The 13,221-nt window shown below is 59.1% G+C and overlaps 2 protein-coding genes across 2 annotated transcripts; one reads left to right on the top strand and one right to left on the bottom strand.

The window, feature by feature from the left end:
* Positions 1-751: 751 nt before the first annotated feature.
* BESB_076000 (uncharacterized protein) lies at positions 752-8,185 on the top strand (the record flags this gene model as incomplete). Its single annotated transcript, XM_029365961.1, has 1 exon — positions 752-8,185. The coding sequence occupies one exon, from the start codon at positions 752-754 to the stop codon at positions 8,183-8,185; it is 7,434 nt and encodes a 2,477-aa protein (XP_029217392.1).
* Positions 8,186-9,410: 1,225 nt separating this feature from the next.
* BESB_076010 (small rab-related GTPase) lies at positions 9,411-12,069 on the bottom strand (the record flags this gene model as incomplete). Its single annotated transcript, XM_029365962.1, has 6 exons — positions 9,411-9,554; positions 9,969-10,077; positions 10,266-10,327; positions 10,867-10,936; positions 11,601-11,710; positions 11,845-12,069. 6 exons carry the CDS (start codon positions 12,067-12,069, stop codon positions 9,411-9,413), a joined length of 720 nt encoding a protein of 239 aa, XP_029217393.1.
* Between the last annotated feature and the right edge of the window lie 1,152 nt (positions 12,070-13,221).

Raw genomic sequence — 13,221 nt, forward strand, 5'->3', positions numbered from 1 at the left:
AGGCTCCTGCCGGTACGAGTTCCAATCGGAGAGCCTGATGAGAGTCAGGATAAGTTCACGGACCACTGCCAAAACAGCTGGTCATTTGCAAGGCGTCTAAGCCTCGTCCCCATTAGCTTTTCCCTTGCGCTCACCCGCAAGTTTCTTCCACGGGCTACAGAAGATTAGTGATAGCAGCGAGAGGCATACTAAGGTTGGCTGCTTTCGACGCAGTACGAAGACCAGCGGCAGCTGCCGCGGCCTACGGGTTTTACCGAGTACACCAGTCCGCAGCGTGCATGCCCCAGTTTCGTCGGAAAGCGCTGCATGCCCATCGCAAACAGACACACTCCTCCAAAGGAAACGCTCCCGACGACGTCGTTCTGCAGGGTAATGTCTACTCGATAATTGTTTTTTGTACGTATCGCCGCTCAGTCGCTCTCCTCGTGCGGCGTCTCTACCGACTCGCATCGCCACAGATCGAGGGCGTGCCGTGCCAAGCGTTGTTTCACGCAGAAATTCGTCCACAAGACACGCGCCTACCGATGTGGCCTGCCTACCTGCGCAACTTCTCTGAAATCCTCCGCTGATGCGTGCTCCAGGCTTGTTCGTTTCTCTGCGTTACCGAGCACGCCCCTGCAGTCTTTCTTTCTCAAACGCGTGTGCCTCCTGAACGTTCGCAAAAAGGTGTGCGCGAGGGAGAGTGCCTCCTAAGCGCGGGAGAGCGAGGCTCCTGTGCCTTGCTTCCCGTTGCCATACTTTTTTCGCGATCATGCGGTGGATTAGCAGCACTGGCGCCGGAGTTTTGTCGTTCTACTCCCTGGGCGATGGCGTGCAGCATGTGCTCCCGTTTCTGCCCGAGGAGGTGAACGAAGATGAGATCGCGGTACGCTATTCCCCCTGCTCCTCGCCCCTGGGCAGGGCGGATGTCGCGTCTCCAGGCAGCCCCCTAAACTTCTCGTCCTCCCCGCCGACTCCAGCGGGCGACGCAGAGCTTCAGGCTTTGCGGCCGAAGCCAGTGGGGCTTTTCGCTGGTGAGGCAGCGGGCGCCGCAGGGCTCGGGCGACGCGAAAGGGAGCCAGTCGCGTCGAGCCCCTCACAGGACGCGGTGCCGCCATCCGAACACCGAGCAGCGTCTGGGGGGCAACGCGGCGCGTCAGAGGAGACTCCGGGGTCGAGCGCTGCCGGGCGCCTTCCGCGTTGGGCGATTCGAAAAGCGCCGAGTCTCGGCTACGTCACAACGTGCATATTCAGTGGGGGTTGGGGTGGATACGATGAGAGTGAAGTGACGTTTGGAACGACCGAAGGCTGCGTCGCGGCGCTGCCGGCCTTGTGGCCGAAGGCCGCTCCCTGTGAGTCGCATCGGCTGGCGCGCTGCAAGGGGGAGCAGCCAAGAGGGAATCGGCAGAGCTCGCGCGCCGGCGGGAGTTCACAGGACGGCGAAGGGCGAGGCGATTTCCATCCGTTCCCATCCTCTCATGTTGCTTGCCCTGCCCGTCGCCGAGTCTCCCTGCCGTACACCATTCAGCATCTTCAGATGCTCGGAGTGCACACACCCAGCCTCGCTGCGTCCTACCACGCAGAGCTGTTCGATCAGGGGTTCAACGTTCCATCTGCCGCTGACGGAAGGCACCCGCAGGGATGCAAAGTCAGCCAGAATTCGTGCTGCTGCTGGCCTTCATCGAACGAGTCACGAATAGAGACCCGTTCTTGCTGCGGGGCCTGCGTGAGTTGCTGCTGCGAATCTCCGCCGCCCCTCGCGTTGGATCGCGGCCCGCGCAGCGCGCTCTTCGCTTGTTCTGCCGAGCGCGTCTTCCTGCCGTCTCTCGAGGCCTCCCTGCCGGGGTTTTCGTCTGCGTTGGCGTCTCGGGGCGGGTGCTGTTGCTCCGCTGTGCGTCGCTTCTTCTCCTCTGATCGCCTCCTTCTTGCACTAGATAAAGGCGGCAACGGCGTGGTTTGTCAGTGGTCTTCTGTGCCCGCGGAGGCCGAGGGAGGTGGCGAAGCGCCAACCGGAGGCGAGTCGACAGATGACCCCTATTCTCCGCCGTCTTCGTTCTTCTCGCTGAACTTGCCCATCCATCGCTCTGAGAGCAACCCCATCATCACGCCCCTTCTCGCGATCGTCCCTGCGTCAACGGGCAGCACGCGTCTCCTCTCTGTCTACGACCTCGTCACGTCTTCGTTCGTCTTTTACGCGCGGCCTCCTGCGTCGCCGAAGGACGGGCGCGCGGTCGGCTGCGTAAGTTCGCCCTCGCCCCTGCTGCTGCGCCCGCCTCGCAGCGCTGCAGAAGGCGACGCGCTCGCAGGCTTCGTGGCGAGTTCGACTCCTGTCTCTGGACGTCGTCACAAGCTGTGGACGTGCGCAGTCGGAGACGGCGGAGGAAGCGGACCGGGCTCTCCGGGGTCTGCTTTGGCGCAGGCCTCTTCACGTCTGTGCATCTCCGGCACGGCGTGGCTGCCCGCGCTGCATCCTCTGCTGCTCGCTGCCTCGAGCACCGACGGCAATTTGCTCGTCTACGATCTGCGCGCCTCGCCTCATCCGTGCGTCGTGGCTCAGCACCCCCGCGCCTCTGAGGGCGGGGCTACCCCCCGTCCCTGCGTGCCTTGCGCTGGACCGCTGGAGCCTTCCTCCAGCAGCACACGGCGGAGTGCGCCTCCGCGCGGCCAGGCGAGCGGCTCTCCGCCGCCAAAGAAGCTGCTGCTGCTGCAAGCCGACACGGCTCCGTCGCCCTCGTCGCCCTCCCCTCCTGCACCCGCGACGCCGTCTGGCCGAGTCCCGCCAAACGCGTCGGGGGGGAGGCCGCCGCGACCCTTCTCATTCATCACGAGTGCGCCCTGGCTCACGTCGGCGGCCGTGGCTCATGAAGCCTCCATCCTGCCCTGTACCTGCTGCTGCTGCATGGCTAGGGCTTCTTCTCTGCAGGGAGCGCCGCCGCCTCATTCTGCGACTCCTTGTTCCGCACCTTCTTCTGGCGCGCCTGCGCCTCCACGCAGCAGCAGAAGCCACCTCGAGCCCTCGCAGGCGTCGCCTCAGCCCCCGGCTGAGAGCGAGGCCGCCGAACGCGGTACCGAGGATACGGAGACGCCCGCGCCTCCGCAGGCGGGTAGGCGAGCGGAGGGCGGCGCGGAGAGAGCCTCGCGGCAGGGGGCCGTGAAGCTCCACGGTGGTCGAGCAGAGCGAGGCGCTTGCATTGACTCGGAATCAGCCGCTCCCGTTTTTGACGGGGTAGCTGCTGGACATCGAGGAGATCTACCGAGCGAAGGCACAGCAACAACCGACGGTCAGGAAAACACATCGGTGGAGGGGTTCAGGTCTGTCACCGGGAGGCCGCACCCCTCAGAGTTCGGAGCGGGCGGCGACCCTCTGTCGGTCTTTACGGGATGCGACGCGGCGATTATTTTCAAGCCGCGCAACTGCCGTCGGCCGCGTCCCCCCGCCAGAAGCAGCCGATCAGCAGATTGCGTCTCCTCTCCCCGTGCAGACAAGCAGGCGTCTAGCCTAGTCGTTCTTGCGCAGGCCTCAGGCTCGGCGCCCGAACAAGCGTGTCGGAGAAAAGAGCAAGAGGCAGATCAGAGGAGACTGAACTCAGCGCCTGCCTCTGCCAGCAGGCAGGACTCCGCGGGAGGTTTGCGCGGTACTGATGACGGTCCTTCCAAAAGTCGACGACAGGCCGCAGAAGCGCCCGATCAAATGAGGGAGAGGCTTGGAACGGAGCTCACAGCTTCTGGCGCAGAATGCACCCAGGGCGATGACGTAGCGTCGACGTCAAATTCCTTATGTTCCTCCTCACAGCCGCCCCTGCGAGACTGCATGGGTGCAGGCAAGTCAACGCCAACGCCGCCTGGCGGGTCCAACGCTGCAGGGGGGTCTCCGACCCCGGAGCGACTTGCGCAGAACGAAGAATGGAAAGCTTGCTGGTTTTCCCAGGAACAGCGACGCTTCCTGCGGTTCGCCTCTCGGCGCATTTTAGGTGAAGCCGAAGCTGAGCCAAGCAGCCAGCCACTGCATGCATCCGTGGAGACATCACCAACGTGCTCGACTGACTCGCACGCGCCTTCTCACCGCTTGTTCCGCGCGCCCCCGGAGTCTTCTGCCTCTGCGGCGCTGCATGAGAGAACCCATGAAATTGAGGAAGACTTCCGCTCCCTCTCCTCAGCTGTCTCTTCCGCGGGCGGCGCTGCCGCCCGCGGCCACCATCCGCTTGCGGACCGAACTGACACCTTCGCAATCTGCTTTCTCGCGTCTCTGGATCAGGCGCTTTTCCGTGGCATGCCTACGGCAGCTGAATCGCCTGCTGTGGAGCATACCGCTCTTGCCGTGGCTGCCGCGCTTCTCCGCATCTCTGCGTCGCCATGTTCAGTCTTCACGTCTTTCCCCGACTTCTCGTGCTTGCCTCTTGCCGCAGTCCAGCCGCGTTCCCGGGTGGATTTTACTGCCTTGCAAGCACTCGCAAAGTCCGCGGCGGACGACGCGCATCCCTCGCCTGCGGACGCCGGGGCACGCACACGCGCACTCGTCATGCGTTTCCTCTCTGCAGCGGCCGCCGCGGCGCTCTCCAATCTCCGTCTGTCGCACCGGCTCGATCAGCACATGGTCATGGCGCAGCTCGCGGGTCACCAGCAGGTGCAGCTGCTGAAGCTGCTCCACTCTCGCATGCCGCACCCGCGACGCCCGTTGACGCCGGAACGCGTGGAGGAAATCGCGCGATCGCTCGCGCGTCTCCTGCGACTCCTTCGAGGCCAGGAAGAACGCCCACACCCCAACAGGGGGGCTGCGGAGGGGGCGTTTTGCTCAGCGACCAGGGGACGGAAGCTCAAGCGACGAAAACAAGAGACGCCGCATCAGGAGGCTGACCAGGAGAAGATCGACACGGACTCCACCGCTGCCCTGGAGCGCCTCCAACAGCCGGATGGCGGCGCCCAGCAGAGCTCCGGTGCCTCCACAAATCCAGTTCGGGTTGTAGACGGCGAGGGGAGTCAGCTTTCACCTGCCTTCGTCTCCCGCGTGGCGCGCCTCTATGCGCAACTGCTTGTCGCCGGCGCCTGGGCGGACGGAGAGGAGAAGAAAGAAGGCGAAAGTGGAGGGGAGGCGCCTGCTGCCAGGGCGAAGGGGGAACGAGGCACGGCGTATTCTCGCGACGCGGACAGCGGCCTCTCGAAGCCCCTACACGACGAGAAAGGGTCTCAGGCGGATGTGGAGAGCGCGCAGACGTATTTCCAGCGCAACTTCGAGATTCTGCACTACCGGAACGCTCTCCAGGTGCTTCGCTATGCCGCGTCTGCTTTGTTTGTCTTCGGAGATGCGCCTTACCTCTTGGACCGGGAAGGTGGAGAGCCGCTGTCTGCGGCCTCTCAGGCGATTCGCGCAGCGGTGCTCGCGTGCTCCCCGTGCCCTCCGCAAAAGAGGAACTGGCAAGGGCTGCCTCGTGGGACCGCGCCAGGCTCTGAGAAGGCGGGCGAGAGCTCGCGTCAACCGGGGAACGCGGAGCCGACTCCGCTGCGGAGTGCGCGAAGTGGACAAGGGCACCTAGGGAACCCAGGCGTCCATTGCAGCGCCTGCGCAGGAGACGAGTCCGCAGTCAAAACGAAGATGCGCAGGTGGCTGGCGGAGGAGCTCGAGCGGGACATACGTGGAGTATTCCGCTTAGGGCAACAGGAAAAGGAACGAGACGCCGACACTCGACTGGAACGCAAAGCCCGGAGAGCTGGAATCAGAGCTCTAGCGGAGACGGCGGTTGCGTCATTATGCATGTGTGAGCTCTTTCTCCCGACGTCCTTCTTCCCCTCTGTGCTGTTCAGTGCCCTGCGGATGACGGGTGCGGCGGACGGGGCGCCCATCCAGAGAAACTGCATGAGAGTGCTTCCGGTCTCAGACCAAGTTTTTCACTCGCTGGCGCAGGCCCAACGCCTTCAGCTGCGGACGCTGGGCAGTCCGAACTTGTCTTCAGCCTTTCTTGCGTCTCGCGCGCGCCGGAAGCTTGTGGAAGGCGCGCTTAAACCCGCGCTCGCCGGCCAGGAAAGGTTCTTGAGGCCTCTATTGCAGTCCGCCGCTTCATGCTCAGCCCCGCCCGTTGCCTCCATCGCATCTACGGCAGGTCAAGCCCGCACACTGTCGCCTTCTGCGGATAGCCTCCGCACTCCCTCAGCTGCAGGCGGAACGCTTCCCAACGTCGGCAGCGGAGGCGCGGCCTCTCCGGCGCAGCGTTCTGCGCTAGGGGGGCTGACCGGGCGGAGGGAGCTACAGGGAAGGACTCTGCGCGTCAAAGGCGAAACGCGCAGTCAGCAGCTCTTCTGCGTCGACGCGCGCGGGCACGTCTGCGTCCTCACTGTGTCTCTGTTGGTCATGCCGCCCGGCGCTTCGCCAAATCCGACGGAGGCGGGGAATCCGAGCGCGCAGGACGTCTGCCCGCAGCGACGCCTAGACTCACCTCAAGAGCCGCGTGAGCCATCCGGTGCCTGTGGACGCAGACTGGGCGCGGTTGTCCCTGAGACTCAGGCAGCCGCTCGGCAGGCATCTCGAGGTTCATCGGAGTCGCCGCCGAACCGGAGTCTCCGCGCGAAGCTGAAGAACTCAGGGCCGACGGCAGAGCAGACTGAGAACGCTGTGAGGGAGGAGCGCCTACGGGTGCGCAGGGAAATCGATGAACTCGTGAAGGGAGATGGAGAAGACGGAGAGGACGGAGAACAGCAAGACACACGCATCATTTTTTCCGCGTCTGTTGACGCCGGGAAAGACAAGCACTTGGAACGAACCCTGCGCAGAGAAACCTGTGCGGCGTGCTGTGGCGCGGCTCGAGGCGAGGCGGCGGTCCCCCGGCCGCGGCGTCTGGTGGCTGGTCGTCAGCCGCCGGGCGAGAGAACCGGCTTTTTCCGCGACCCTTATGCCCTCGATCCCGCCCAGCAGGCTCTGGAGTGCAGAGGCGACGACGAGCCACAGCCCAGCGATGGGCCTATTAGCCGTGGCGGCAGCGGCAGGAAGGGGAAGGCGCACGAGAAGCAAAGTGCGAGAGGACCGGCGAAAAGCCAGAGCCACGCGACACTGCAGGAGAACTCGGACTCCACGCCGCCATGCAGTGCAATGGGAGCTGCGCGTTTTGGTCAGGAACAGGCAAGCGGGTCTCTTGCGGACGCGTTTCTTGACAAGCTACCTCTGTTACCGGTCTGGAGGTTTCCTCGCCGGTCTTCGGAGTCCGGAGAGTCCTTGCTGGTGCCTTCTTCGTCCAGCTCTTCAAGCGCAACACACGCAGGCGGCGTCGCCGAATCGCCTTCAAATGCGCATGAGTCGGTAGCTCTGCCGTCGTCTTCTCAGCCTACCGCCTCTGGAGCGCCAGCCCACGACAGAGAGACGGCTTCTCCAGGAGCCCAGGGCAGGGGCAAAGCGCGAAAGGCACCAAAATGCACAGCAGTGCCGCAGCAGGAAGCGGATGCTTCTCTGGTTGTGGCCGCAGCGGCTCAGATGCCCCGTCTGTTCGTCGCCGTTGAAGAAGACATCTGCTTTTCTGTCCGCGGGCGGAGCTCACGGGGTGCCGGATGCGGCGGCGCACAGAGCAGCAGGGTGGCCTCGTTGGCGGTTCATGAGAACGCATCTTACGTCTTTCTCGCCACATCGGCGCCGTCGTTTCTGCTTTACACAAGCTCCGCGGCCCTGCCTCCCTACCGGCACCACGACAGACTCGTTTTCGGCTCTGCCCTCGCCGCCCACTCGGCCTCTTCGCTCTTTCATCCAGTGACCGCAGGAGCCGCACGGGGCGTGCGCGGCTCTTCACCTGAGGTGCCTAGCGAGCCGTCGTCGCGCGCTGCCTCTGCCTGCGAGGCTGTCTCGCGCGGCGGATGCGATGCGTGCCCGTTCTCCGTTGCTTTCGTCCTGCCGGATGCTCCACGTGGCCCTCGCCCGCCGCCACCTCTCCTTTTGTCGGCTTCCCCGCTACTCCCGTCGTACCCGCCCCCACCCTTCCTTCCACCTTCTCTGGTCAGGCCTTCAGCAGAATCCTCAGCGACCCTCGGGAGTGCGTGCTTCGCCGGAGGGGCAGGGAAGAAGGCGGCGGGTGGTCGCGGCAGCGCATGCTGTGCTGGAGGGCATGTGCACGGTGCGAAGAAAGGACGCGAGGACCGCAAGGAAACCGTCTTCTCAGACTGGCTCACTGAAGACGAAGATGACTTTCTCAGCAACGAGAGTGATGAAGAGGCGCGCGGCAGCGACGACTGAGCAGAGGCCGCTTTCGGAAGTCAACGGACTAAGCAGGCAGCTCTGCGCGGCAGAAGGCGCCGGCGGCTTGAAGCGCCTTCAGGGGGGCCTGGTAGTGTCAGTATGGCTTATGTGGGGCTCACTGGATGAATACCTTGGAATGCAGTGCATGTTAAATGTGTCACTCTGCCTCGTCCTCCTGTCCCCTCAGTCCCGTAATTTGTTTTCGCCGAAAGTATTTTTGCCCGATGGGCGATCGACAGAGCTTCCTTGTTCACGCCACTCTATATCTATTTTCCTTCTGTATCTGGCGAATACAGCATCAAGCCTCAGAAACACCCCGCTGTCCAGGGCGCCGCAGAGCCAAGCTTCGCTCTCGACATGTAATGCAGCAAGACAAAGCGTACCCCAGGTCGTGATTGATGCTCAGAAGCAAATACACATAGATATATACATGTATATTTTTTAATCTTATCAAAAAGCGACCGGCTATGTACGGTACGTCGGCAGTCTCTTTAGAACGGCAGAAACCGGGTCACTTAGATTCGCTAGGATCTCAGGAGCTGCCAATGCTTATTGACTGCCTACGGAGACACTGACGTGCCCATTCTCTACTGGATGTAAAAGGGCACTGAGGCAAGAACTGGTCGCTGTGGATCGCGAACGCGCGCTTGGCACGCTCTCTGTGCATGCCTGGCGCCGAGAACCAAAAGACAGGCGACGATAAAGAAGTCGCGTTGTGGAACGAACGCCTGAAAGACGCCCATAGAGGCACTATATGTGTAGCGAAGACGCGTCACCCGGCTGGGAAAAGGCGATGACCACAACGCACAGCTGCCCACTGCTATATCGCCGGTGCCGAGAGGCGTGCCTCCATCGGAATTGTGTGCAGGCATTTGCCCTTCAGTTCTACGAGGTTTCTACGATGGAGGTTAGATTAAGTATCTGAATGATGAAACCATTTTGAAGAGATTTTCTTGTTCATTGAGTACATGAAGTAGTTGGTGCATAATTGCACGACTATATGCACATACCAAGGAGCGCTCTCTTGTCGCTGCGTATTTACGTCAAAGTATCTCTGCATTGGATTATAGCAACTGTTCAGACATTTAGGCAGCCACTACGCTCAAAAACCTTCTACCAGAAGGAATCGCTACGCAGGATATGTGGGTATTCCTGTGGAGCGCACCGAACTGGTAGAGAGAGAAAACCGTGATAGTTACACGCGAACAAGCGCAGCGGTTGTTTAATCCGTCACGCATCTCTTGAAAAATCGTTCCACACGAGATACATGTCGCGCATTCGACGCCCCGTCCTCGCGGCGGAGCTTGAGGTGATGCTGCAAACAGTTCTTCTGGGCGTCCAAGTGAGTGACCTTTGTGGGCGCATCCTGCAAGAGGAACGCGAAGGAAGTCGTCGCAGAAGGCGAAACAACAGGAACGCAAACGGGCTTCACGCTCGGGGAGAAATGTCATCCGCCTTAGGGTGCGAGTACAAAGCACGAGGTGGCGGAAACTTTGGACACGCCTCACTGGTGGAGCCCCCCGCCGCGGCAGAGCCGAGCGAAGGCGGCGTCTGCTCTCTCGACATACGTTCTCTCCCTGCTCCCACGAAGACCTCTCTTTGTCCCGCGGTTCTGATGAGCGTTCCTGTCTTTATAAGACAGAGGCAAAGCAACTATTTGTTGGAAGGACTGGTCTATTCCTGGAGCAGCGCTCTAAACCAACGCGTGAAGAACCCACCGGCGAAGCTGTGTGCCTTGTTGGTGACTGGCAAAGAAACCGCAGTTCTGTGAAGAACACACCTGAGCACTGTCGTTGACGGGTTCGGGCTCCTCCTGCGTTGGATCGAGGTACGCACATCCTATGTAGTTGAACACGTCGTCGATGCTTATATTTTCCTTCACTGATGTCCTGGACCAGTTGAATTGGACACCCAAACTCATTTTCGAAGTATTTACATACAGATTGCACCACTCGCACGCGAGAAACCACATGCTCGCTTCGGTCACGCAGTTCGGAGTGTTGCTATCGTGGCATTTTGCAAGTCTTTTATCAAAGGCCTGTGGTCTGGTAATGAGGCCTGAAATTATTGGCCTCACCGGAAGAGTCGAACATTCAGTTGCTGCCTCAACTCTTCGATTTCCGCTGGGGTCACCGCCGCCTGAAAGCGACGTCAGGAAAAAAATCCAGCTACGGTGGAAGGTGGACTACTCAAGGGGCGCAAAAGAAATCGTAAGGCGCCGGGAACTGTGCACTGCATGCGTTCGAGCGCTTTGTGTAAGCCGGTGGTAATAGCTCAGCATGAGGTGTGAATGTATCATCTAGGCATTCACAGCTCATGCTGAGCAACAATGGGTCAGTTTGTAGATCCCCATCGAGATGTAACGTGAACACAGAAAGGCGTCCGGGTTCTCTCTGGCGATGCGCACAGCGGGGTGTGGCGGTGCGATGAAACAATTAGCTCATAGTTCCGACTGTGGAGACTCAAAACTTCAAAACGGGATCAAGCCCACCCAGTGGCAGCATCGGTATCCTGTAACCGGTTATCGAGTCAGTGGACGCTCATACTCCTTTTTCCAATGGGGACAGGCGGGAAGGAGAGCCTGTTGCATCGACACGAAGACGCGTCGTTCAGCAAGGCAAGGAACGTCCCAGCGTCCCTTGTGTTGGCTCTAGTTCTTAGGTTTTTCCGTGACCTACTTGGTCGAGCAAATCAATTTTGTTTTGGACAAGTACACATATCGCCTCGCCACATTCTTCTTTAATCTTCCTGGAGCAGAATTTTCACCCATAGCGGAGACAGTTCTCTAGCGGCAACATCGATTGAAATGCAGACTGGTAGTTTGTCGCACGGCGGCTGCGTAGAGGCGTGGGAAGCACGTGCCGAATTTCGAAGTTACTGGGCTTTTTGCAAACAGATTACAGGCGGCTCAGCGCTTAGACTCGCGTGACAGAGGTTCTACTGCGGCATGTGGCGAAACAATGACTGATGGTCTTTTCACATGCTAATTCCCCTTCACAGGGACAATATCACTCTGTGCAAACATCACACTGGTATTATGACTGTCGCCTTGACACCACCATATACTTGAGAAGCGTTTTGACTCCACAGGCTTCGTAATTTTAAAAGCAATAGAGGCTCGCACTCGTATCTCCCTAAGCCTAGCAGGGCACCGAAGAGCGATCCAGTCCTCTGTGACATCGGATTCTGTTTATGAAGCTTGGCCCAAAGAAAGGGTAAGGGGGTGAGACAGCTGCTCCCGTAAATGGGACATTTAAGGCCCCCGCTGATACAACGTGGTACCAACCGCCTCATTATGGCGATGGATAGAACTTCATGTCACTATGCAGGTGCCGCCTACAATCACGGCCTTGTAAGAAACGCATAATTTTGCGGTTTCCACACACTGACAATACCCAGGTCGAATACTAACCTGTGCCATTCTTTGACTGCATTGAAGCTAGCTCGGTCTGTGGTAGAGAAAACAATTACTGCAGCGCCTGCTCCACGGTAGTAGGCTCGGGTAATACTGTTGTATTCCTCCTGGCGGCAAAACAGATTACCACCGACAGCATATACTTTCCAGAAGGCTTGGTTATCGCTTTCTAGATATTAGTGTGCAACTGCTGACGCATACCCCTGATTGTGCTGTAGTTCTGACGAGGTTTGAGGATTACCTGGCCTGCTGTGTCCCAAAGGAGGAAAGTGAGCGTTTCCTCGCTTCCATCATTCATTTTAATCGCCCGGTGTTTCTCAATGAAATCAACAGCAAGCGTTTTTTTGTAGCCCGTCGTGTATGTCCCGTCGGCGAAGCGGGTGATGAGCGAGGATTTGCCCACCGTTCCGTTCCCCACAATGATGACTTTGATAGTTTTGTCAAAATCCTCTTCAATCATCGTCATGCTGGATGGCTGTGATAAATGAGCGGATACCAAAAAGAACTCTACAAACGCGCGAAGCGCTATATGGCCAAACGTCCAAGCGAAGAGCTGGCGGGTGCCTTGACAGCTCGAAGGTAAGAGAAATAGCAGGGCCTAGTTGACTGACCCTTTTATGCTTCCGCTCGCTCTTCATAACACACGAACCGAGACCCAGAAGACCGTTGTATGCTCTCATGGGAAGCTGCGGTGCATATGCGTGAGGAAGTATTGGATCGCCTAAAAGCTAGCCCATCGTGATCCTGCAAAACATCACTCTCTTGTACGCGCGTTGCATGAATGCTCTGCAAGACCTATGTCTCCTAGCTGCGCAGTGTGACTGGAATGTTTGCTCTGATTGAAAACCGCCACCATAGAATGTGCCTCTAGTGACGTAAACAATTCGTTTGTTGCCGTTGAAATGGTATGATCACATGAAGCCAGACCAAGAAGTCACACACGACTTGAGTAATAAAGCACGCGAAGAAGAAAAATGCCAGCCAGTTGCAGTAGGGCGCTTTGTCAGAACTTCACCTACGACAGTGGCGGCAAACATTAAAGAATACAAGCATCGGTATAGTTAGAGCGCTGCACCCAGCAGGTTCAATTAATGCTCTCTCAAGATCATCGGTGACGGAATAGACAGCAAACTAAGCTTCTGGAGGCAACTATTCGAAACGATGTTGACGCTCCGCCTGTTACTGAGCTCTGAGGATGTAGCCGGCTCCCGGCTTTGATAATCGGCTTTATATAGGGTTCTGGCGAGAGAGACGGATCTTGTTTTCTTCTGCCACTACCTTCACCAGCCAGTCGTTTCACAAGTACCTGCAGACAGCTTATTGATGGTACGAGACACTTCCAAATGCGTAACATGGCACCACATTCTGTTTCAAGCCACGAATCCACGATAAAAACCAAGCACAAGGCGGGCCCCGCACCCGCATGCGGACTTGTTGTTACGCGCCTAATTCCGTAGTGGCCGTTCAGTCTGGTTGCGCGCAGCAATGTGTCACCTCCTGTATTCCGTGCCACGCTCATCCCTCCGAAACCTACTAGTCCACATGATTCTCGTTCAATGAAATATCTGTCAAGACTCCAAATGGGGGACACAGCTGTGTCCAGCCGCAAGAGGAACAA

This window comes from Besnoitia besnoiti, chromosome VII (genome assembly GCF_002563875.1).
Source record: "Besnoitia besnoiti strain Bb-Ger1 chromosome VII, whole genome shotgun sequence".
NCBI lineage: Eukaryota > Apicomplexa > Conoidasida > Eucoccidiorida > Sarcocystidae > Besnoitia > Besnoitia besnoiti.